The sequence below is a fragment of the Daphnia pulex genome, chromosome 3, assembly GCF_021134715.1.
Source record: "Daphnia pulex isolate KAP4 chromosome 3, ASM2113471v1".
NCBI lineage: Eukaryota > Metazoa > Arthropoda > Branchiopoda > Diplostraca > Daphniidae > Daphnia > Daphnia pulex.
The window spans coordinates 10648801-10672025 of NC_060019.1; the positions used below are offsets into that span (position 1 = coordinate 10648801).

At 38.0% G+C, this 23225-nt stretch overlaps 10 protein-coding genes and 2 long non-coding RNA genes across 15 annotated transcripts; 7 read left to right on the forward strand and 5 right to left on the reverse strand.

Annotated features, from left to right (window-relative positions):
* The first annotated feature begins 177 nt into the window (after positions 1-177).
* Positions 178-1096, forward strand: LOC124189800 (mediator of RNA polymerase II transcription subunit 7-like). The gene is made up of 2 exons (XM_046582270.1): positions 178-499; positions 557-1096. The coding sequence occupies exons 1-2, from the start codon at positions 314-316 to the stop codon at positions 1025-1027; spliced, it is 657 nt and encodes a 218-aa protein (XP_046438226.1). The 5' UTR covers positions 178-313; the 3' UTR covers positions 1028-1096.
* Positions 1097-1235: 139 nt separating this feature from the next.
* LOC124189799 (tRNA wybutosine-synthesizing protein 5-like) lies at positions 1236-4442 on the forward strand. Of its 2 annotated transcripts, XM_046582268.1 has the most exons (8): positions 1236-1383; positions 2676-2787; positions 2851-2961; positions 3024-3254; positions 3313-3402; positions 3461-3666; positions 3727-3841; positions 3896-4442. In XM_046582268.1, the coding sequence occupies exons 4-8, from the start codon at positions 3215-3217 to the stop codon at positions 4420-4422; spliced, it is 978 nt and encodes a 325-aa protein (XP_046438224.1). In that variant the 5' UTR covers positions 1236-1383; positions 2676-2787; positions 2851-2961; positions 3024-3214; the 3' UTR covers positions 4423-4442. The 2 variants fall into 2 exon arrangements, with proteins under 2 accessions (XP_046438224.1, XP_046438225.1); XM_046582269.1 differs by lacking the exons at positions 2851-2961; positions 3024-3254; positions 3313-3402; ... (1 more) ...; positions 3727-3841; positions 3896-4442 and adding an exon at positions 1463-2363 and having other exon boundaries at positions 1260-1383; positions 2426-2732.
* On the forward strand, positions 2693-3204 carry LOC124190327 (proteasome assembly chaperone 3-like). Its single transcript, XM_046582952.1, has 3 exons — positions 2693-2787; positions 2851-2961; positions 3024-3204. Exons 1-3 carry the CDS (start codon positions 2693-2695, stop codon positions 3202-3204), a joined length of 387 nt encoding a protein of 128 aa, XP_046438908.1.
* A 280-nt stretch (positions 4443-4722) lies between the features above and the next one.
* Positions 4723-7782, reverse strand: LOC124189797 (probable RNA-binding protein 46). Its single transcript, XM_046582267.1, has 10 exons — positions 7515-7782; positions 7094-7314; positions 6862-7013; positions 6623-6800; positions 6386-6560; positions 6026-6320; positions 5830-5962; positions 5697-5768; positions 5584-5631; positions 4723-5513 (listed from the first exon to the last, which is right to left on the reverse strand). Exons 1-10 carry the CDS (start codon positions 7654-7656, stop codon positions 5325-5327), a joined length of 1605 nt encoding a protein of 534 aa, XP_046438223.1. The 5' UTR covers positions 7657-7782; the 3' UTR covers positions 4723-5324.
* A 386-nt stretch (positions 7783-8168) lies between these two features.
* Positions 8169-9992, forward strand: LOC124190102. The gene is made up of 9 exons (XM_046582669.1): positions 8169-8180; positions 8269-8304; positions 8371-8563; positions 8627-8756; positions 8820-9016; positions 9099-9184; positions 9245-9412; positions 9488-9599; positions 9677-9992. Exons 3-9 carry the CDS (start codon positions 8381-8383, stop codon positions 9689-9691), a joined length of 891 nt encoding a protein of 296 aa, XP_046438625.1. The 5' UTR covers positions 8169-8180; positions 8269-8304; positions 8371-8380; the 3' UTR covers positions 9692-9992.
* A 284-nt stretch (positions 9993-10276) lies between these two features.
* LOC124189730 lies at positions 10277-11707 on the forward strand. The gene is made up of 3 exons (XR_006872639.1): positions 10277-10415; positions 10951-11075; positions 11161-11707. It is a non-coding gene; the product is annotated as an uncharacterized LOC124189730 (long non-coding RNA).
* LOC124189727 (glycine, alanine and asparagine-rich protein-like) lies at positions 10974-12329 on the reverse strand. Its single transcript, XM_046582177.1, has 4 exons — positions 12170-12329; positions 12035-12111; positions 11467-11970; positions 10974-11374 (listed from the first exon to the last, which is right to left on the reverse strand). The coding sequence occupies exons 1-4, from the start codon at positions 12201-12203 to the stop codon at positions 11168-11170; spliced, it is 822 nt and encodes a 273-aa protein (XP_046438133.1). The 5' UTR covers positions 12204-12329; the 3' UTR covers positions 10974-11167.
* Positions 12330-12796: 467 nt separating this feature from the next.
* On the reverse strand, positions 12797-13637 carry LOC124189729. The gene is made up of 3 exons (XR_006872638.1): positions 13507-13637; positions 13278-13424; positions 12797-13198 (listed from the first exon to the last, which is right to left on the reverse strand). It is a non-coding gene; the product is annotated as an uncharacterized LOC124189729 (long non-coding RNA).
* A 613-nt stretch (positions 13638-14250) lies between these two features.
* Positions 14251-15150, reverse strand: LOC124189728. The gene is made up of 3 exons (XM_046582178.1): positions 15003-15150; positions 14725-14874; positions 14251-14648 (listed from the first exon to the last, which is right to left on the reverse strand). Exons 1-3 carry the CDS (start codon positions 15058-15060, stop codon positions 14359-14361), a joined length of 498 nt encoding a protein of 165 aa, XP_046438134.1. The 5' UTR covers positions 15061-15150; the 3' UTR covers positions 14251-14358.
* A 353-nt stretch (positions 15151-15503) lies between these two features.
* LOC124189726 (thioredoxin-like protein 1) lies at positions 15504-16884 on the forward strand. The gene is made up of 6 exons (XM_046582176.1): positions 15504-15696; positions 15781-15937; positions 16003-16110; positions 16180-16302; positions 16377-16537; positions 16598-16884. The coding sequence occupies exons 1-6, from the start codon at positions 15602-15604 to the stop codon at positions 16806-16808; spliced, it is 855 nt and encodes a 284-aa protein (XP_046438132.1). The 5' UTR covers positions 15504-15601; the 3' UTR covers positions 16809-16884.
* On the reverse strand, positions 16805-19400 carry LOC124189724 (X-ray repair cross-complementing protein 6-like). Of its 3 annotated transcripts, none has more exons than XM_046582175.1 (9): positions 18837-19400; positions 18551-18728; positions 18303-18472; positions 18157-18238; positions 17871-18084; positions 17506-17815; positions 17281-17437; positions 17077-17214; positions 16805-16999 (listed from the first exon to the last, which is right to left on the reverse strand). In XM_046582175.1, the coding sequence occupies exons 1-9, from the start codon at positions 19289-19291 to the stop codon at positions 16877-16879; spliced, it is 1827 nt and encodes a 608-aa protein (XP_046438131.1). In that variant the 5' UTR covers positions 19292-19400; the 3' UTR covers positions 16805-16876. The 3 variants fall into 3 exon arrangements, with proteins under 3 accessions (XP_046438131.1, XP_046438129.1, XP_046438128.1); XM_046582173.1 differs by having other exon boundaries at positions 18303-18478; positions 18554-18728; positions 18837-19398; XM_046582172.1 differs by having other exon boundaries at positions 18303-18728; positions 18837-19399.
* Positions 19401-20079: 679 nt separating this feature from the next.
* On the forward strand, positions 20080-22088 carry LOC124189831. Its single transcript, XM_046582307.1, has 3 exons — positions 20080-20367; positions 20447-20720; positions 20788-22088. The coding sequence occupies exons 1-3, from the start codon at positions 20269-20271 to the stop codon at positions 21864-21866; spliced, it is 1452 nt and encodes a 483-aa protein (XP_046438263.1). The 5' UTR covers positions 20080-20268; the 3' UTR covers positions 21867-22088.
* Positions 22089-23225: the final 1137 nt, after the last annotated feature.

The following is a 23225-nucleotide window of genomic DNA, read 5'->3' on the forward strand; positions in this document are numbered from 1 at the left end:
TCGGATTTAATTTCCTCCGAAAATTAGCGATAAAATCGAGGAAATATACATTTAAAATAAAAAAATAAACAACGATTAATTGATTTAATGACAATTTAATGTAAAATTGAATTCTTTTACAACATTCTAAATCAAATTTGTTTCCATTCAAGAATGGCGTGTCGGGACAGCCACAAAAAGGAGAACATTGATCAAAAAATAGTCTGCTGAAATCCCCAAGCAAACGAACTAGAAAACGTCACATTCTTCATTCTTGAAAACAAACTATATTGTTTACATTACTATATTGCTTCATTCCAGTGGGAAAGTAAAAATGTCAGAAACGGCTCAAGTTAGTTCATTACCTTTGCCACCGATGCAATATGTCAGTCTTTTTAATGAAGAAAACGCTAAAAGAGGAAGAACACCGAGACCACCTCCTCCGATCACAGACAATTATTCCATGTTTGGTAATCCATATAATACTGATGATGCTGTGATCCGACCTCTTGAAAGCCAGGTGATAGAAGTTTTTTCTTAATCAAAGCTTTCTTTAATACTCGTTTTACTATTCCAGAATATACGACGTCTGTACCCTAATAACTATGACCACAGAAGAGAACTGAAAAAGCTCAATCACTCCATCACTGCTAGTTTCCTTGACTTGGTTGATATCTGCATACGAAATCCAGAGTCTGAAGCAAGAGCCACAAAAATTGATGACCTCACTTTGCTTTTCATTCACATGCATCATCTGGTCAATGAATTTCGGCCTCATCAAGCAAGGGAAACTCTTAGAGTTATGCTAGAACAACAAAAACGACAAAGATTGGAAATTGCAGAGCGTTTCAGAAGACATTTTGACAAAGCTTGGGAATTGGTTCAGCAGGCTGTCAACACAATTCCTGAACCAACTGAAGGCAACATCAAGCTCCTTATAGATGTTGAACGGGTTCAACCTTCAGAAGGCAATGCAAGCAACCAAACTTCTGGGAATGGGTGTACTGAGGAGGATCGTGTTCTGTGTCAAATGATTGATTCTTTGTGAATTCTGTGTTATTTTATGTTTATTCAAAGTGGAAAATACATTCGATCTACTCGCCTTTCTGATGTAAAATAGTCTGCTGTTTTATTTTTAATCGTTTTGGGACAAACATAATCTCGGTGATTTATTTTTTTTTAAGAATTTTTATTTTAAAATAATTATTGCAATAGATTTTTCTATTTGTATTTTAGTTGATAAATGTTGATGATCCACCTAAATTAAACATCTAGATCAAATTGCAACGTTGTTTATTCGTTTTAGTCCGTCTGCAGTCGCTGTAACATATTTTTCCTTCAAATTTTTCCTCTTGAAAGTTGATTCGAAACAACAATACCGTTGAAGTTAATTCTCTGCTTTTGGTAAGTGCATTGCTGTTAATTTAACTGTATATTGAACCGGTCTATCGATAGTTATTAGTTTTATCATTTCGCCTTGCAGGTAACATTCAATTGTTATAGCCAAAGCAAGTTTTTACACGTGATCATCTTTCGTTAGTAGAGTAAATTTTAAAATGACTGAAAGAAAAGTCAGCCCAGTTCCCGTCTATAACAATATCCTAATGGAACAATTTTTTGATGAGATCCATCCCAAACGAAGTCCTGTCATACTCAGAGGATTAGACATTGGAAGTTGTCTAGGAAAGTGGACAGCTGAATATCTTTCGCAAAATGTTGGGAATAAGCCAGTGAAGATTCATGTATCTGAAACAGGGCAAATGAATTTCCTAACCAAAAACTTTCATTATAAAACACTGCCGTTTGATCAAGTAATCAAAAGGTCTTCTGAAAATGAGCACGAAAACTTTTTTCTAACAAACAGTGAAGTTTACTATTTAAGGGCACTTGGAACTGATTCAAGGGGAAGAGAGGTTGCCAATCTTGATTCTCATTATCCTGAACTTTGCCAAGATTTTCAAGTTCCCAAGTTTTTGGAACCAAGCACTATTTTTTCAAGTGTCCTCAGGGTGGCTTCTGAAGGAGTTCAGTTGTGGACACATTACGATGTGATGGACAATCTTCTTGTCCAAGTCACTGGCAAAAAACGAGCCGTTCTCTATTCGCCAGAAGACCTTCCGTATCTCTATTTGGAAGGCGACAAATCTCGGGTTATCGACATTGATTTTCCTGATCTGGAACACTTTCCGGAGTTCGCCAAAGTAACATCTCACGAATGTATCATGGAGCCCGGAGACGTTCTTTTCATCCCGGCTCTGTGGTTTCATAATATGACATCACTCGAGTTCTCCGTAGCAGTCAACGTTTTCTGGCGAAACTTGAGTCCAGAGGTGTACGATAAAAAAGACCCTTACGGCAACAAAGATCCGCTACCGGCCTCAAAAGTAAGGCACTGTCAAAGCTTCAGGGCCTCGGTTATTTTTCTATCTCAACTTTCAAACTGCAGGCGTTGGAGATGGTTGAATCTGCTCTGAAACACCTGTCCATGCTGCCTGAAGAGTATCAACGTTTTTACAAGAGGAGAATGGTTTCTAGAGTTTTAAAAAATTTTTGATTATTGTGATCAATAAATTGGATAAAATTTAAAAAAAAATGCATTTATCACATCATAATTAGTTGACGTCAATTACCATTTTATTGCTTTCCATTCTGTTATACGACCACTAATTTTTACGAACCATTTTTATATCTTTCAGGTTGGATATCGTTTGATATGGAAGGTGTAGCGGGAAGATTTCCCGTCCAGACTAAAACAGAAACTATCGAGATTAACGGGAATTCAACAGAAGTTGTCATTTCAAAGTTCAGGTTGGAATAATTCTTTAGTTCATTGCTTGCATTACTTACACTTTAATTCATTGTCCTTTTTAGCGACAAGTTATTTATCATACTTACTCAATACGGCAAGGTGGGAAACGTGGTTGAAGTCCGTCGGGACGTTGCTCAGAAAGACGATTCTTCCAGTGCAGTTTACAGCGTTCGGTAATTCTTGTATGTCGTCTCAATTTCGTTTCGTTTTTTTAACTTTCATTGCAATTTTGTAGAGTCTTATTCGGTCGAGACGACGAGGAAATTCACGTTGCTGCACGTTTCTTGGTGAACTTTATTCCAACACAGCAAAACATTTTATTTGCCTTGTCACTTAAAGACTATCAGCCGAAAACTCTTCGTCAAGTTGGCGAATTCCTAAAGATCAACCTTTCCCTCACCGAAAAATCTGCATAAATTTTCCAACATGTCTGTAAGAAAAACCATCTTCGGCCAAGCCGTTATCGGTATGTAGAAATTACGTTCGTAAATTTGCTACACATTTTTACCGTGTAATGTTATAAGGTCCTCCCGGTAGCGGCAAGTCCACTTATTGTCATGCAATGGCGGATTTCCTTCGATCCCAGAATCGTAAAGTAGCTCTAGTTAATTTAGGTATTTTAAAATGTTATTATACTTTTCCAATCAAAATCTCTAATATGATTGTGATTAGATCCTGGGAATGATTTATTACCGTTTACCTCTTCCATTGATGTATCAAAATTGATTACTGTCCAAGATGTAATGGAAAATTACAATTTGGGTCCGAACGGCGCCTTGGTCTATTGTATGGAATTCCTCGAAAAGAATTTGGACTGGCTCTTTGTGGAAATAGAGAAATTCAAAGATCATTACTTCATCTTCGATCTACCGGGACAGGTATATTGAATACAGGTGATACTGTTTTCTAGAAAAGTTGTAATAATCTTTTTTGTGTAGGTTGAGCTCTATACCCACAACAATTCTGTAAAAAACATTATGAAACAGTTAGAAGCATTTGGTTTTCGTTTATGCTGTGTTCAACTGATCGACTCTCACTATTGCAGTGATCCAGGTAAACCCGCATTTGTTAACAGATAGAACCATAGTAACCAAACATTTGTATCAGGTAAATTCATATCGGTGTTGTTAACGGCCATGACATCCATGTTCCAAATGGAAATGCCACAGGTTAACGTACTGTCTAAAGTAGACCTGGCTGAACAACATGGACGGCTGCACTTTGGTCTCGACTTTTACACTGAGGTGTTGGATTTGAATTACCTGTTGGAAGCAATCAATGCGGATCCTTTCATGAAGAAATATCGGCAGTTAAATGCTGCTTTAATTGATGTGGTAGAAAACTACAGCTTTGTTTCGTTCTTGCCTCTATCCATCTCTGACTCCCAATTACTAAAGAATGTTCGTGCTGCTGTAGACAAAGCTAATGGTTATGTGTTTGGAGCCGGCGAAGAAAATGAAAGAAATATCGTTGCCTTACTATCGACAGCTGTGGGTGCACAATTTCATGGCGAGTTTTCTGGAACAATAAGTGAAAAATTTCTGAGCTCTAATAACTGTGATGAGGATGAAGCATCTGATAACGAAAATTCCATGTCTGTCGATGAATCTAAACCCCTTTCGGAATTTAAATAGATGGTTTCATATTCCCTCAATTTTTGAATTTTATTCGTTTTTGTGTTCATCATCAAAGAAAAATTAGTAAACTAAAGAGGCAAGGTCCTTGGTTATCCTATAAATCAGGCAACTTAGAAGTCGAACACACTTGCAAATAGGATTATGGTTTCCAATGGAAAAAAATTAATAATTAAAAAACAACTCGGAGGCATGATTTTCTTAATCGGGTTTATTGGAACAGCAAGTCAGAAAGTACATGTTTCGTTTTGCTTCCATAAATAATAAGAATGAGAACTGGATTAAATATTTTTCAAGGCACAAACATTGAAAGTGATACAGAACAATAATCAACAGTTAAGGAAAAATGATGCAACCCACAGAACCCATTGAAGACTCACAAAATTATTAAAATCCATTTGGACGCAAATCGAAGTAAAAAGAAAAATAAATTGTTTTGGAATTATTTTGAAATACTATAAAGAATTTGTTTGATTTTTAAATTTAGCATTTGTTTCGTTCATGGATGAACTTCTAAATATTTCTAATGCTATTTTTATAAAAAATTTGCTCTGAAATTGAAACAGAAGGTAACCTTCAGTATTTAAGTATCTACGTAAATCAGAAATCCTTGTAAATATTCTTATTAATCAAAATGTTAATTTATGGTTGACATTAATGGTAATTTACGTTAAGAAATCAAATAAGTTAAGTTGAAGTTTGCAATTGGTTCTGTGGGACAAAGAGTAAGGGGAAAAAGACATTAAAATGCATCAGATTTGCACTGAGAAAACTATCAATGCAGTGTGAAACTTCAAACGGAGTAATAAAAATAAGAGAATGAAGTACATTAATAAAAGAAAATGCCTCATTGGCAGGTGGAATTCCATACCCGAATAACCATAAGTAAATATGTGGGATATCTACGGCATCATTGGACGAGACGGGAAAGGTGAGATGATTTGGAATGGATTTACACTGACGTTTCCATTAAAACCCACGCGATTCAAGTTGTTAATACAGCCCAGCTTGTGAAACTGAGTGTTGAGGCCATCCATCGGGAACTTAAGTGAGTCGCGAGTCATCCCAGAACGACTACGCTCCTCTGCCATCTGAATTAATAGGAATAAAACCCTAAATTAATGAAACTCTACTAATAGTAAATACTAGTTTAAAATTTACCCAGTTCGGTTGCGGATGAAGCGGTGGTCCAAAATTAGTGAACATCATCTAAAGAAAAAGAAATGGTAAAGTAAACATTAACCCTGATGGTCGAATTTTAATTGTAATCTTACCGGATCAGTAGTTTTGCGCATGCGGTTGTTGGTATCCGCCATAATGCCATGAGTGTTGTAGTTACGATTTCCCTATTAATAAAAAAATAAAAATTACGGTGACTTGATAGATTTTTAAATACAAGAAAATTACGTTGAGGTCAATAGTTGCGGCTTGCATGAAATTTCCTTGATGTGGGAAAACTGATGTCGACGAATTCGAAGGAAATCCAGTTGGACTTGACTGAAAACCACCGCCGTGGAATGGAGGAGGCAAAGTAAAGACGCTGTGGGAAAATTAATAATTTAGCAACTTTTCAAGCAAGAACATTCATTTAAGTTACGATTACTTTGGAATCTGATTGGATAACGGATGCGGCAATTGTTGCATCATTGTACACGGTGGCAAAGTGACCGGGGGACACTGAACCGGACGTGGTGGCGGCGATGACAATATGCGGTTGTTCTGAGCGGAAAGAGCAAACTTTGGTGCCGGTTTGCAAGGACTGTACGACGAAGTAGAAGAGACCGAGTTCATCGAAACCGAAGACGTTTTTCTCGATGGCGGCTTAGATTTGATCGCTTTTTTCTCCTTGACTGGTTTTGCCCAAGTAATTTCGATCGTCGTGCCATTGATCTCCGTATCTGTAAAGTTTTAAAATTAAAGCACATTAAATTAACTGCCGTACACGAGGAATAAAATGACTTACGATTCATGTTGCGCATGGCTTTCTCAGCTTTTTCTCTGGATGAAAAATGAATAAATGCAAAATCACGCATCATTTTAAGCTTCTGCACATTGTCGTCTGATACACGGTTGAATAATTCACGCAGAACTTGTTCTGTTGTTGTCAGCGACAAGTTGCGGACGTACAGGACCGTAACCTAAACGAGAAACAATATATTTCAACTCTGGTTCGGTTACACGATTAATGCAATAATCATACTTGCGACATGACGTCTTCTTCGATTTCATTTTCCGGTTCGGCCCAGTCAACAGCTATCTCTTTACCCCACAACTGAATGCGGTCGGGAATCAACTTTCTACGGGCCTTGGAAGCTGCACGATGATTAATGTACTCGACAAACGCAAAACCACGATTTTTAGTTTTATCTGTGATGGAACTGAATGCAAAAACGTAAAGCTTAAGGTTAAATAGATTTAAAATAATTTAAACAGACTCACCTGTAAACGATGACTTTGGTTACGCCTTCGGTCAGCCTTTCCATTTCACCCTGAATTTCTTCGCGAGATTTGGTTTTAGGTATACCTCCAATAAATAGGCGACAATTGTCGATCGATTTGACCACGCCAATGTGGTGTCTTGGTCTCAATTCCTGGATAAAATAAGATCATCAATAGTACATAACATGTGTTCTATTTCAAAAGTGTTGAATAGTGTTCTATATGCACATACATAGTTGTCCATCAACTGAATCGCGCGATTGGCATCTTGTCGGTGAGCGAATTGGATGAAGGCAAAGCCACGATTTGAGCCGCTGAAATCCATCATTAAACGGAGCTCGTAGATGGGGCCGATTGTAGAGAAGATTCGATACAATTCATCTTCGAACACATCACGTGGTAATTTCCCCACAAATATTTCAGTCCCTTTAGGAGGGGGAGGGCCTTCCCAATCTGTTTTGATAACGTGAGCATTAAGGACTACATTATCAACTTAACAACGTGCACTAGGGGTAAATTAATAAATCTTAACACTTGAAGTCGTGAATGCCAATAATTCATGCCTTTAAAAAAGATTCAATATTGCAACATAAGCCCGCCAAAATTAAAGGAAAAAGTGGGTACGGAAGATAATGAATTTGAACGTTACTCACTTGGAGGAGGACCGCCGAATTTCCGTTGACCATTTTCTTGAATGATTTCGCAGCCAGTTTCTTGCATGAGCTTCATCAAGCTTTCTTCTCTCTTCTGAATAGCCAAAATCTCGTCTATTTCAAATTCTTTGCAGCTTCCCATGTTGAAATATTAAATGAATTAAAAAATATGTAAAGGTTTCGATCGAATGGCTACTTGATTCACGAATTTCTGGACACCACTGAAGTGGTGACTGCCTTCGTCTGGAAGATGCCCTTAACTAACCAGTAACCAGAAAAAAAGATTTCAACACGAGGTCGAAAAAAAATTCGAAAGGAAGGGGAACTCGAGGATCATGAGACTGAGGCTTCTGATTGGTTGGTAACATCCATCACCGCTAGCAGTTTGAAATTCGAATTTTGTGTCAAACCCAAAGTAATGTTATAAAAATAAAGTGTGAACTTCCATTTTAATTAAAACAAAATAGACTAAAATTATTCCAAATCGATAGCAAAAAAGTGTTAATCGCATTAAAAAATTCAAATCGTTGTTCGCATTTTTAAGCGCCATCTTTTTCCGGTCTTAAAAAACGCCCTCATGGCATCCCTGCTTTCTCAAATCCATAGCCTACGTAAGGCTATGCTCAAATTTGACTGATTTTTATTTCAGCTTCGGCTTCAAAACATGTAAGCATGGTCTGTGTGTATCAAGAATTCGAAACTTAAAAAATAATCTTCGAAATATCGTATTGTCCCCTTTATTCTTTATAAATAGAAACGAGAAGAATTTGCACGACAAGATTGCAAGAAAGTAAGTTCATTTTAGTTTATTTTCACTACAAAACCTGTGTTTATTAACTTGAGGTTTCCAGGATAGGAATCTCAAAATGGACCTAAGAAAATCATGGCTGATATCTGAGAATGATTACAAGGAGGCAAAAATAGCAGAAGTGAAAGAGTACACTGAGAATAAGCAAGGCAGTGTGGCTCAAAAAAGTCCACAGAGTGACAACGGTGGTAATTTCCCCAACTTGTTGAAAACAGGTCAGAATAAGCGGATAGCAAATCAGGTAGTGTCTTAAAGATTGTGTTAGTTCCACAAATCCAGTATTTGATTTTTATCTATTTCTTAGTTACCTCCAGAAGAATTTTTGCCGGAGGATGTGCAACTTTTGCAGAGGATGAATAGAGTCCTTCATGTGGATAACATTAAAAAAACATTGGTCTGCGTGAAACTTGAAAAGGATTACAATCACCTTAAAGGCATTAGTAAAAATGGTGCATAAAATAATTTTTTTGTTTTAAATTTTATTTTTCTTCCATCAGATAAGATTTCTGAAATCGAAAGGGAAAATGAAAAACGTCGTGAGGAATCTAATCTTCTACTTCAAAATGCTCTGGATGAAATTTCTTCACACCAACTAAAATCAGAGAATTCCAAAGCTTGCAAACTTAATCTAGCTGATCTAAAATTGAATGAGGGTAATCCAAACGATATTCCCGAGAGGCAAAAACTCATAAAGGCAAGATAGCAGAAAAGAAAACATCCGAAAAATATTGAACTTGTGTGTTTATTTTTATTTTTCCAATATTTTTCTCCCGTAGGAACTACGTGATTTGAAATATATGAACGAGGAATTGCAGCGTAAAGAAACTCAAGGGCGTCGCCAACTTAAGATCTACGAAGAAAAGTATGGGTTATTCTTATCATCACCTCGTTTCACGCTTAACCGTTTAATCTTTTGATTTAGGTACCAGTTTTTTGAAGATATAGTCCACAACAGTTCGATATACTTGGATGAATCTAAGAAGCAGTTGGACGCCTCGCTGTCTAAGATCAAAATGTTGGAATCAGAGCTTGAAACCTGGAAGAATTACTGCTTCGAATACGAGGAGTTGGTATTAGTTCAACACGACAGGTAAACATTATTGTATTACAATTGTGATTGCTTATTAATTCCATTATTATTCTGATGAATTCCACAAATTTACAGGCAGTTGCAAAATGGGATACGATCAGAGCCAAATGCATCTTCTCAGAGAACCAGAAATCAGCTTGATCCAACCTTCATTAATAACGCAATTTTCAAATATTTAAAACCCAAGGTAAGCCACTTTGATTTCCTTTGTAGTCCAACCTATGATTTATTAAATCTTAAAGAAAAATTACATGATTTTTGCAGGGAAATCCCAACTGACAATTTGCAATCTTGCGTCCTTCAAAGTTAACAGACGTGTTACCAAACAAAGATACAGAAAGTTACATACGGATAGGCGGGATGAAACTCTTTTTCTCTTATTTCGTTCATTTGATTGCATGTTTTCGATGGCGAGTGATTTAAACTTAACAAACTCTAAGTTGGGCAATGTCGATAAAGTTTAATAACTTTGAAGATTGTTCCAAGTTACCATTACCAATTACCATATTTGCCCACTATTTTGTAAATGTTTATTTTTAATGCCACCAATGAAACCCCAATAAACTACAAGTTTCGTCCATATCGACTTGACATCTTCCCTCTATTTTGACGTTTTTTTTACACAACAGAGCGTATTCGCACATTCGCCTTTTATCTATTCTAGATAAGGGTATCTCGTGGCACTCGTGACATAGACAAAGACCATGGTCTTTGTCTATGCTCGTGAGTCGCTCGAGTCATTTTATTTTATCTAAATATTTTAGCCTTAATCACTTTTATTAATGAAAAATAGTGAAAATCTCATTCGTGATTCGTTATTGCATCAATTGTTATATTTTGAATTCTCTAATCTCTATCCTTGGTAATAGCATTTGGAAAATTGGCAACATGGCAACATGCTTACTGCTTCGTTTACTTTCTGACGAGTGACTGCTAACTAAAAACAAAAAAAACCCAAATACTTTTACGAGATTTTAAGCAATTTTCGTTTGTATGTTCACAGGTATCTTTCCATTCTCACTTCTGTTTATTGCTGATAATGCCTTGTAAGGACTTGAGATCAATTTATAGAATTCCTAAGTTGGGGTCATCATGTCTTAGTGTAAATAGTGATGTTGGTAACTGAATAATAGCCTACTGCTGGGCTGTCAGCAGGTAGCCCAGTTTTTGCCCACACGTTCCAGTTTTCTTCAACACCTTCTTTCTAGTATTTGTATAGATTGAAATTTTAAGTCTTAGAGTGAGACCAGAGGAGACATTAAATTGGGAAAATTGTAAGTCGCTCACTGTCACTATTGAACAAGGAATTTTTAAAACTAACTACGAGGGAATACTTATTATTATGTATGCAACTCCTAATTTGAGTAATTTCTTGTTGATTAAAAGTAAAATGACAATTTTTTTCATCATCATAGAATTCTTTTACAATATCAAGAGCCGTTTTTACTTTATATTTTTTTTTCTTTTACTTCTTCTTATAGCCTTGAAACCTTTTCTGATTTTTCTTTTTACCCTCAAATACATTACTTTTCATTCAGTTACTGACACCGGAGTAAGGTCGTGATAATTCAGCCATTTGTATTTAATCGAATGTTAACGAATTCGTCTAGCAAATAAGTACATTCAAATATTAATGTAGGCAAAGAAATGTCATCTTAGATAGGTAAAGTAGTATATAATTAATATTATGCTATCAATAGCGACTCTGTAATTTAAAAAATTGTTTTTTTTTTTTTATCCTGTTCCAGCGAAAGTTTAACAAGCCGGGCATCCTCCATGGCCACCACCATATCCACCGCCGAATCCGCCGTAGGAACCACCACCACCGACAGCTGTAGCTTGAGCGGCCTGGGCGGCGGAATAGGCCTTGTTGGCCGCTTGCTGGGCAGCGGCAAGATCAGCTAGTGAAGCCTGTTGCTTGTAAGCCAAAGCCTGGGCGTTCGCTTGGGCTTGGTAAGCCATCTGAGATTGGGTGAAATAGTTAGTTAATTTTAAGTTAATTTTATTTTGAAGTGCATTAATCTGTAAGTTTCATTAATAGATTTTGTTGTCACCTGAGCTTGAGTGGCTTGCTGAGCTTGGGCTGCTTGAAGAGAAGCGACAGCCTGGGCAGCATGTGACTGAGCGGCCTTGGCGGCAGCTGCCAAAGCTTGAGCCTGCTGCAAAGCCTGGACCTTGGTGGCTTCGGCAGCTTGAACGGCCTGTGCAGCTTGAGCAGCCTGGGCAGATTCAGCGAATGCGGCGGCTTGGGCAGCTTGGGCGGCCTGTGAAATTTGAGCAGCCTGGGCTTGCTTGGCCGCAACTACGGCTTGGGCTTGTTGGGCAGCTTGAACAGCTTGGGCTGCGAGGGATGCTTGCGCTTGTTGGGCGGCCTGAGCTGCGGCACCGGCCTGGGCGTTTTGGGCTGCTTTTGCCACATTAGCGGCCTGTTGAGCGATGGCTGCAGCTCCGCCATAACCTACCCCATATCCACCTGCTCCTCCACCGGCACCTCCACCGTATCCTCCGCTACCACCGCCTCCATATCCGCCTCCTCCACTTGCGAATCCACGTTTATCCTAAAGCAAATGTTGTTGTTTTTTTAACACTCCACAGTACTTTTGTAGGTTACTTGGAACATACTCTTGTAACGTCGTCAACTTCTATATCCTTAGTTTCCGTTTTGCTATCCTTTTCAGCCGTGACCATCAACACGAATCCTGCAGTAAACATTGCCTTAAAATAAGGTAGAAAGTTAATTATAATTCCATTACTTACCAATTACGCAAACTAATGCTGCCTGAAATCTCATCTTGATTTTGTAAAGGTTAGGGCACTGTGGAGCTGAAGAAGTGTTGTTGAGGACTTGCTGGTTAGTGATCTACTATAACGTTGAAGTCACCCCGAGTTGCCTTAAATAGATGACATTCCGGTCGGTTGCTCTTTGGGCTCACTTTAATGTTCCGTTGATTGTTTTATTCGCTTCGTCATTCAACGCCGGTCTTGTCCATATCAATGAAAACCCCTTCAAGCGGCCAAAGTAGGGTAAAAGAAAGACTTTTCCTTTTTGTTTTAGCAATAGATGCTGGAACTGTTTCTCTTCCTTCCTCAACAAAAAACAATTTTGTCCAGAAAAATCGGGGGTGCCCGATCTTTTGTCCAACCGAAAGTGAGATCGACTAAAATATTTCAAACTTCACCCACGCGCAAACGTGCTGTATTCTTATGGAGAAAATAAGAACCAAACTGGCCCATGAAATGTGACAGTTCATCTTTTATTTCCTATTGAAAGTTATAAGAGAGAGTTAAATTTCCTATAAAGTTCTCAATCTATTCGAGTCGATAGAGAAAGCTGCATGTCAATTCTTATAGGGCTATAGACTGCAACAAACATTATATCTGAAGTAAATTGAAGCATTTAATTATAACATTCTCGTATTAAAAATGGAGATGAAATGTATTTAATCCACGCTTTTAGACGAAACTGTATTATATTTTTATTTGTGTTCACATGGTTTCTCTACAATCGATACAGATGGTGACGAAATAAAGCAACCAATAAGATGACCGAGGGGATTTATTCAATCGTCAAAGAAGTACCGGACACAGGTATATGATTATGACTTTCGAGTTATCTTTGCCACCTCTAAGCCAAACTTTCTGGTGTTATCTCTTCTAGACCGTCACCTACATTGCACAAGTCGGCGAAGTTACATGACTGTGCCCACACAACAATATCTTCTCCAGGATTTTCCCCGTTTGGAAGAGGCTCATCTTCACAACCGCGTAAGAAACTAAAAATGGTCCCTAAATTTTTTACACGAGAGTTTATTACCTGCGAAGGTCTTGACTACTCTTTGACTACTTATCTTTATTTAAATTTTACCTGGGTCTGATTTGTACTCAAGACGACGAATTGTGCAGTATTTGTATTTGCATTGCACGATGGGGTTATTGGTAACCGCAGCGGGATTCGTTTTGCAAGCGTCATCTGCTCCTCCTTGACTGACACAAGTTTAGCACAGTAGTTCACCTAAAAATAATTAACAAGTTAAAGATTCTTGACTGTATAAAAACGTAAGGTTCTGTAACGGGAGAAAATATCTTGTATTTACCTTGTGCGATGGAACACAGAACAACTAGAACAGCTGCAAACAATAGAAATCGAGACATCATTTCGTTATTCATGGTCAAACTGGATTGATGAGCATTACCTTTACGCATCCTTATTTATATGGAGAGATGTGTCACATTTGCTCTTTAAAAGTCGTCTTTGTACCATTTTTATCATTAAAAAATTCCCCTTTTAGGTAAAGGGGTACTTCCCTGCCCCCTGTAAGTGTGTCGATGCGCTCATCATCTAATTGTCAATCATGCATCTAATGGAGTTGCTGGTATAGAAATTTACAACTTAAATTGATTTCTTGTTCAGAAATTTCATTGTATTTTCGCCGACGTCGACATCAGAGTTAAACGATCCGCTTTGAATTCCGTTTATTTGTGATAGAAATTTTAATGACTGTTTTGGGTGAAGATTCGGAATATGGGTAGAAAACAACTGGGGCACAATTGGCTTTCGTTGATTTTATGCTGATTGTTTTTATTTCTCCCTCAACAAAATAAATTTGTCTTTAAAAATTTGTGAGGGGGGGGGGGGGTCCCCGATCGTTTGCACTTCGTCGCGCAAACGTACTTTATGCAAAGTATTCATCTTCTATTTTCTACTAAAGGCATCATAAGAGATACGCTACATTTTCTATTAAGTTCTAAAACTATTCAAGTCAATAAAGAAAGCTGAGTGAAATTCGTTCATAGATTGCAAAAAAAACGTTATCTCGGAATTAAATTGAAGCAAGAAAAATAGCTACGAAATGTATTTTGTCGACGCTTTTAGAAGATACGGTATAAATTTTTACATGTTGGCATATTGCTATATTTTAATGGATTATGCGAATTAATAGATTTCTCTACAATCGATACAGATGGTGGCGAAATAAAGCAACCAACAAGACAGTGATTACCAAGGGGATTTTTTCAATCATCAAAGAACTAGCAGACGCAGGTACGATTATGACATTTGAGTTATCTCCACCACCACCAGCCATACTTTCCGGTGTTATCTCTTCTAGTCCGTCACCGATATTGCACAAGTCGGCAAAGTTACATGACTGTGCCCACACAACAATATCTTCTCCAGGATTTTCCCCGTTTGGAAGAGGCTCATCTTCGCAACCGCGTAAGAAACTAAAAATAGTTCCTAGATTTCTCAAAAGAGCGTACGTTTAAACATCTCGACTGCTAGTTTATTATCGTATCTCATTTTTAACTTTTACCCGGATCTGAAGCGTACTCAAGTCGACGAATCGTGCAGTATTTATATTTGCATTTGACAATGGGGGTATTTGCAGTTACCGCAGCTGGATTCGTTACGCAAGCGTCATCTGCCCCTCCTTGACTGACGCAAGAATAGCACAGTATTTCACCTAAAAATAATTAACAAGTTAATGACTCTTTAACTGATTAAAAACCCCAGTTTTGGCCACTTTTTATCGAGTACCTGAACAGTGACAGGTTCTGACATGAAAGAAAATGTCTTGTATTTAGTATTTACCTTTTGCGATGGAACACAGAACAACTAGAACAGCTGCAAACAATATAAATCGAGACATCCTTTCGGTAAGCGTTGCTATTCGTGGTCAGACTGAATTGATTAGCATTACCTTGTACGCGTCCTTATTTATCTGGTGTGATGTATCACGGTTGCATTACAAAAGTTGGTGTGGATACCATTTTTATCAGTAAAAAACAAACAAACAAAAAACTTTTCCTTTTAGATAAAATCACGCTGGTGTTTCCTATCCTTAACGTGAACGTACGAAAACAAATTTTGTTTCAATGCGCCCATATGCATGGTCAATTAATAAATGCAGTGATGCGGTTTGTATAGAAATTTACAAATTAAAATGATTAGTTGCGTAAAAGAATTTTTTAGTTTAGATAAATATTTCTAGAAATTTTGAAGATATGTAAGTAAGAGTAAATTTTATTTCGCCATCTAGTAGACATTATTCAAAGCTAATAAAGCGCCATCTTCCTTTTTTAATAACAATCAGTCAATCAACTTGTCATTGTCATCGTGCATTTTCGCCGACATCGACACAAGAGTTAAACGACTCGTTTCGAATTTCGTTTATTTGTGATAGAAATATAATGGCTGTTCGTGTTTTGGGTGAAGATTCGCAGTATGCGTTGGAAATGAACGCTGCTGGGACAAAATTGGTTGTCGTCGATTTTACGGCTTCCTGGTGAGTAAAATCTATTTCAGTTATCTGATACATGCAATTGGAATTTATTCTGGATCATTAACATAATCATAATACTTTAAACAGGTGTGGACCCTGCCAGAGAATTGCACCATTCTTTGATGAGTTAGCAAGGAGATATCCACGAGCTGTCTTTTTGAAAGTTGATGTTGACAACTGCCCTGAAACTGCAGCAAGCAATGGTGTTTCTGCCATGCCAACGTTCATCTTTTTCAGAAATAAGGTACTTATTCCTTAAATAAGTTTTAAATATTTATTCATTCAATATGGTTTATCTGTAATGTTCAGGCAAAAATTGATCGTTTGCAAGGAGGAAACCCAGATGCATTGGAGCAGAAAGTTAAACAGCATTATGGTTCAGAAGATGCAGAAGAAGATTGCACTGTACAAGGCTATGTAAATATGAGTCTGTTAATCCCATATTTTAAAAAATAGTTCATTTGGGTATTCTTGGGATTTTATTAGTTGGATCTGGCTACATTCATAACAAAGAGTGGATGTGAGTGCCTCAATGAGTCTGATGAGCATCCATTAGCTGGGGCTCTGACAAGCAATCCTGGATATCTTGAATCTGATTGTGATGAACAGGTAAACTGTTATTTTACGATAGATAAGTTATACTAGAAGAAATTTGTGACGATTTTCGTTTATTTTCTACATAGTTAATCATCTCACTCGCCTTCAACCAAACTCTGAAAATTCATTCTATAAAAATCAAAGCTCCAAAAGATCAAGGACCAAAGACTTTGAGATTATTTATTAATCAACCACGCACCATCGATTTCGACTCGGCCGAGAGTACACAGCCAACACAGGAAATTGTGTATGTCTTATGATTTAAAACATATGATCACGCTTATTATAAAACCTTTTCTTTTGGCAGTCTGCAACCCGGAGATCTAGACGGGAATCCGGTTCTTCTTCGTTTCGTAAAATTTCAGACGGTTTCTAATTTAATGATTTTCATTAAAGACAACCAGACTGGAACCGAAACAACTCGTATCGATCATTTGACAATCTACGGATCCCCACTTTCGACAACCAACATGAGTGATTTCAAACGAATCGCTGGCAAGAAAGGCGAAGCTCATTAATTTCTACATCGCCATGCCTGTGTAATTCACCAATAATTACAGAGTATCTTCATAAAAAGGAATTTGAATCATTTTAGATTTAAGTGTAACTTAATCTTTTCGACACACTCCGCTTTTTTCATTTTTGCGACGCCCTTTATTCCTTGATTTGAAAGATAGCCTTTAAGAACATCAACAGTCATTTTATCCACCTGCAAACCATGAGAACAGAAAGACAAATCACATCGCAATCCAAAATTGTAGCTTATGTTTTCGTCACTATACATACCCATCCGTTTTTCGCTGCCTCTTCAACGGCAGCTTCATTTTTGGGATCTTTTGCCTTTGAAGCTGAGGGTACATATTGAGACTGGTATCCGAGAGGAAAAACCAGATCGTTGAAAGTCGTGGATCGTTGGCCAAGTCTCTGTAGAGGAAAAAATGTCACAAAACCTTATTCGGTTCAAATAAATGTAGACAAAATTTGACGTACATTGTCAATAGCGTCAATATCGGGCATAACTAAATCTTCGACGCTCTCGATGTTTTCACGACCTAAGGCCATCCCTTCCAAGGTATTCCATTTAGTACGCAGCGCAGGATCCAAATAATCAGAAGGAGTATATCCAACTTTACTGGTCAACTTTTTTCTAAAAGGAAAATAAAAATTTTTGTATGAATTACTGTTGAGAAAACCAGACACACTTTTTAAAATTACACAACTGCCTTCGCCGCATCAATCTGGTTGGGATCAGCTTTCCAAATTTGTTGAACAAATTTACGTTCATCGTTCAGAACGGTTGTAGATTCCACCAATTCATTGTAATTAAATTTGCGGACATCGTTTCGGAAAGGTAATATTATCACATGAAAACCAAATAAAGGAGCTTGATTTGGGTCGTGCTCTTCATGTGGTAATAAAGCAACTATACGAGGTTTCATCGCTGCTGTCATTTTCAAAACGCACAAAGGAGCAAATCCCCTTGCTTTGCAACGATGCATGAGGGCTCCGAAAATCATTCGACTTCCTATAAATAAACACGTTATTAAAAAGTTTAATAGTGTGAGCGATTCGTACAAAACCTTTGACTAGATCTTCGTCAGGATAGATGAAACTAGCAGGACTAAGATGCAAATGCAGTTTAAGTTTCCCGATAGGTTTAAATCCCAAAAGTGTAAACCCAGACGGAAATTTCGATTTCAAGCTTGCTAAATCATTTTTGTCTAGACGAATTTTCTCGTCACACACGGTTGTGTACTTGATGAGCTCACTTGGTAAAAGAGTCTCAGCCGTTTCCTAGATGAATATGACAAATGATAGACAGTAAGTTCAAGATCAAATATATAAAAATGGTCAATAAGTCATTACAGCGTTGAATTTAGTTGTGACTGATTTGACTGGCTCGTTTGTTCTCTTATCCAATGGCACTCGTTTGGGTTGTGCGGCAGGTCTAACAAAATGCATATAAATGTTCAATGGTACTTTTAAATTCAAAACGACGTAAATCTCGTTACCTGATTAAGTTGTATAACCTTACTCCGAATTTTGTGTTCGAATCTAGATTGAAGACCAAACTTGCAAAAGTTCTTTTCTTCTGACATTTGCGGCAAATTTTCAAAAGTAGTTCGTCCGTTGTCATGCTACCTGGAAGAATGCCGCCTTTGTCATTTGATTCGAGCAATTCCTGATGTGACATTGCAATGAACACATGATTTAACATGGTAACAGTAACGATCAGATAAAAGAGAAAGAGTATACCTACCTGATAAACTTTAGTTGTGTTAAACTCTTCTCCTATAGGAAAAAGGAATATTGAAACCCCGCCGTCTTGTAGGTCTCCAATTCGTCGTTCTGCTTGCTTTTGTTTGGCCGAAAATTTAGAATGCGGTTCATCATTATTGGTAAACAGAAAAATCTGCTTTTTATCTGTCTTTGATTTACTAAATTGAAAGAAAAATATTAGAAACATTCACTTATTCCTTATTTTTTACTTGAGCATAGTGATGAATTGACTTGTGATAACTTGTGTTACACTAAATAAAACTTACTGCTTTGAAAATATTGAACTGCACAGCCATAGAGAATCAGCCAAGGATATGGATTGAGGATTGCTTTCTGCATACATATACTCATCCATTCCACCGTCCTTATTGAGCATGTCATCCAGCTGTGTGATAGGCTCACAGTCTGGATTCTTCAAGTCCTGAAGGAGAAACGTGTTTGTATAAACCCCATATTTGTCGTTGGGAGCAGTTTTCTTGGTCCCAAACAGTACAATAGCAACAGAATCATTTGGATCTGTAAAAATTTTGCTGCACAAAGTATTGTAAGCACACTTTATGGCTAAAACGAAGGGACAATCGTTTTCAGTTTGTGCAGCATCTATGTCATCAACAGGTGGTCTTTTGAACATAGGAACTGACGCGTCAATCAAAAATATGATTGCATCCCTTCCATCGTATGCATCGTAAGTTTCCTCTTCCAGAGCATCACGATCTTCCATAACTAATTCGAATTCGATTAAAACTGTAAAATAATCAAAATTTAACTATACGAAATGAGAAATCAAGCAGACGTTTTAAAATCACAGAAATGGCAACAAATCGAGAGCAGCGACATCGAGCGTTTAGAATATGAAATTAAAAACGCTGTCTAACGACAACCTTAACAGTTACAGCAAAAGTTTTTTTTTTAGTACAGCTAAATTTGTTATGATCAATAAAATCTATCAATTGAGTAGAGTTAACGTTGAGATGAATACTTTAGTTGAGAAGTGCTGATGAATTAAGATGTTCATATGAGAAGTTTCAGGAATGGAAAAGTTGATTAAAGACCTTGGTTTGGTTTTGCAAAAAGCAATGGGGTTCCCATAAGGATGAGGATACCAGGATATTATATGATTTTCTTATATAGATTTTACGTCAGATAATTAAAACGGCACCCGAGGCCCGCGAGCGTCATACAAGCGAGCACGTTAGCTTCGATCGACTGCCACATTTGACGTCGATTAATTTCTTCTCATTAAACGGGCAGAACACACATCAGTGTCACCATATCGACATTCTCCAAGTCTTGTGATTGACCGTGAACGCTTCTGCGAAAACGGAAAGGTAGAAAAGAAATCAGTGACAACAGATTCTTTGAAAACAAATTTCCTATCGCTTATCTCTATCGAATCGCATACGTCAGAGTTTAACAAATGGTTAGTGAAGTTAACAAATGTCTTGTTTTTCTAAACACGAAATTGTGGCACGCCACCCGCACCGTTCAGAATGACACATTGACTGTCAAGGCGATTTGTCAGATTCTAACAAGACTATCCTTTCGTAAGCGTTATAGAAAAAAACTGGCCGGATACAGCAAATTGGAAAGGAGTCCCAGGTATTGTCGTGAGAGATGATAGGTTAAAGAGAAAAACCCTTTCCAATTGTGTACCTGTCTTCATTTTCACGACGGACCGTGGAATAAGTTGACTATAAAATGACGGGGGATAACCAACAACCATCACAGTCATTTCATTCTCTTCTGACTGTTCACTACCTGATCTTCTATTCACAAATCAACATGAATATTGCCGTGGTAAGGAATAAACAAGCGAATTAACTGAATTCTAATCATCTATTTGAAAATGTATAACATTCTGTGTGCGTTTTTCCAGCTTTTAGCGTTCAGTTTGGCTTGTGCAGTGGCTGCTCCGGCTCCGGAACCCTACGTAAGCACGTCCTCTTTCGATTCCACTTCAAGGGGAATTCAATTTTCGTCGGCCAATGCCAAAATTCTCGGTCAGATTAATCAGCACAATGAAGACGGCTCCTACACTTTTGGTTACGAGTCTGAAGATGGATCCTTCCGCATCGAGAACAGAGATATCGACGGATATGTATCCGGCAAATACGGCTATGTCGATGCTAACGGCCAAGTCCAAGAGTTTGGTAAGTTTCAAATTTGCATTTCTTATATATCCATCCGGAATAGTTGTAGAGTAAATTGGTATTTTAGAATATGCTGCCGGATCGATGAACGGACAGGCCATTGGATATCAGGCTCGTGGAACGGCTATCCCTGAAACTAACCGCGCCCAGGCATTCCCAGTCTTGTATCCACCTGCTTCCGCATCAGTGGGCCAGAAATACCAGGACTATGAATATTCCAGCGTTGATGACGACCGCGACGGATTCCCCGATAACATTTTCCACGGATCATTCGGCACCCGCAACACACTACCAAACGCCGTCCATTTGACCGGTACCCAGGTCCACACTTCGTTCGAAAATCCATCGAATGTTGTTCGCCTTACAGCTCCGATTCAAACATTCATTGAGAACACTCCATCCAACAATGTGCGCTTGACCGCTACGGCTACACCGAATGTCGTTCCTGTTGTCAACACTGTTCAAGTCTCTCAGCAGCAGAAACCTTCCGTTGTCCGTTTGACTTCTCCGGCTGGAAATCCATCCAGCATCGTCCGTTTGACTTCTTCTGGCCAGACATCTTTTGATAGGCCAACACAAGCTGTTGTCAACCGCGTCCAACAGCAGCAGAAACCATCTGTTGTCCGTCTAACCTCTCCGGTTCAAACGTCGGTCCAAAATCCTTCCAATGCTGTCCGTTTCGTGAATCCAGCCCAGCAGGTTTCGAGCCAGCAGCAGCAGCAGATTGTCCAGTTGTCCTCGCCGAATAGGCAGACCGTCATCCAGCCTTCTAGATTCTCCACCGGTGGTTACCAGGTGGTAAAGCAGAACGTTCAGAGGCAGCCACAGCAGTTTGTCCAAGATGCTGGGCAATCCGTTTACCAGTCTCCATACTACACCAGCTACGGTGGACAGCAATTCGTATCTCGTAATCCAGTTTACTCTTCCGGAAGACTGAATTCTTTCCTCGGGGGACGCTTTGTGGTTGGAGGAAATAACAGCCCAAGGCCCATCACCAACACCTTCGCCCCGTCATCAACCCAGCAGCAAGCTATTGTCATTGACAGTGATGACTTTGACGACTTGAACGACTTTGATGATGACTTGAACGATTTCGATGACGACGATTTCTTCTCTGCCGGTCTTTCGTCCGTTTTTTCCGGTTGATTTAGCAATCGCGTCATTTTTTATTTCAAATGATTTTCCCATTAACTTTTGAGGACTCGAGCGACTCTTGACGATGATTTTGGACGATTTTAAAACCTCCACTATTTTTTAGCAAAGATTTTTTTTCTGGCGTTTCATTTCGATATTTTTCCTATTTTTGTAGTCCATAAGGCATGTATGAAGTAGTTGAGACGCGAAAATACAAGTAGAATGCGCAGAAATCTCGTCGACTATGGTTTATTCGTACTCTCAATTTGAAAATGAAATGGGTAACAGGTTAGCTTGTACTTTATGGAATTAATCAATACGATATTTTAGCGATTAATTCAGTGTTGAAAAAAAAAACATTTCGGTAATTGGTTGTCTGATTCGTTTACCAACTAGGCTCAATGGAAATATTAGGTATATAGCTGTATAGCACGATTAATAGGCTTACTTCCTGAAATCGTTTAGATGTTCTTATGGAGCTATTATCATCTATGTTTATCCAACACAACAGTGACGTCTTTGACCTGTTGGGTAATTCAACAAACAACATAGGGCATTATAGTTTGTGTGCGTCAGCCGATCATTAGTCAGCACAGGCACGCACACACACCTGCAGTACAAAAGTAAAAAAGTAATCGCTGAATATTTTTTAAATTTATTTAACTCTTACATATTTATTAGATGACATACATCTATATATTTGCCAAACATAAATTCAGTCTATACGGACTACGGTTTTGAATGTACGAAACAGATTTTAACGTTGAACGAATCGTGATTTTAAATAGTTGGTTACTATAGTAACCTTCAAAACATAAAATATACTCAATAAACTCATTGCAACATATAGCCTACGTTGTTTTTGCCTTCTTCAGCTCTTTATTGCGCTGATAGGATACAACACCTTATCTCACGGCAATCGAAACGTGACCTACCTGTCAAAAAATCTTGATTAGCGTTTTCAATTGACGTTATGTAGCGCATATGTAACAAGCCCGCCATGGTATATCTCACCGTCACTTAACGAAAAGCAATTTTAAACTGAAATCGCTACGTAACATTAAAAAATACTTAGAACTCTATATGCCACCGGACTTCTCGCCCGTATAAATTTATTTCACAATAAGTTTGCATTCCAATCCAAATCGACGCAAAAACTTTGACCATGTTATCCAAGGTCGTGTGCCGAAAATGAATAAGATATAATGAAAACGTTCAAGAGATTTTAACAATAACGCAAGGCTTCACTATTTTTTGCGTCCTTTCTCTCTGCCGATCATAATGGTATATGGGACAACCAGCACACAGCATCTCAAAAATAAAAGTCGAAATAGAGGTTTCTTATTGCATCAACCCTTTAATTTTTTTTTC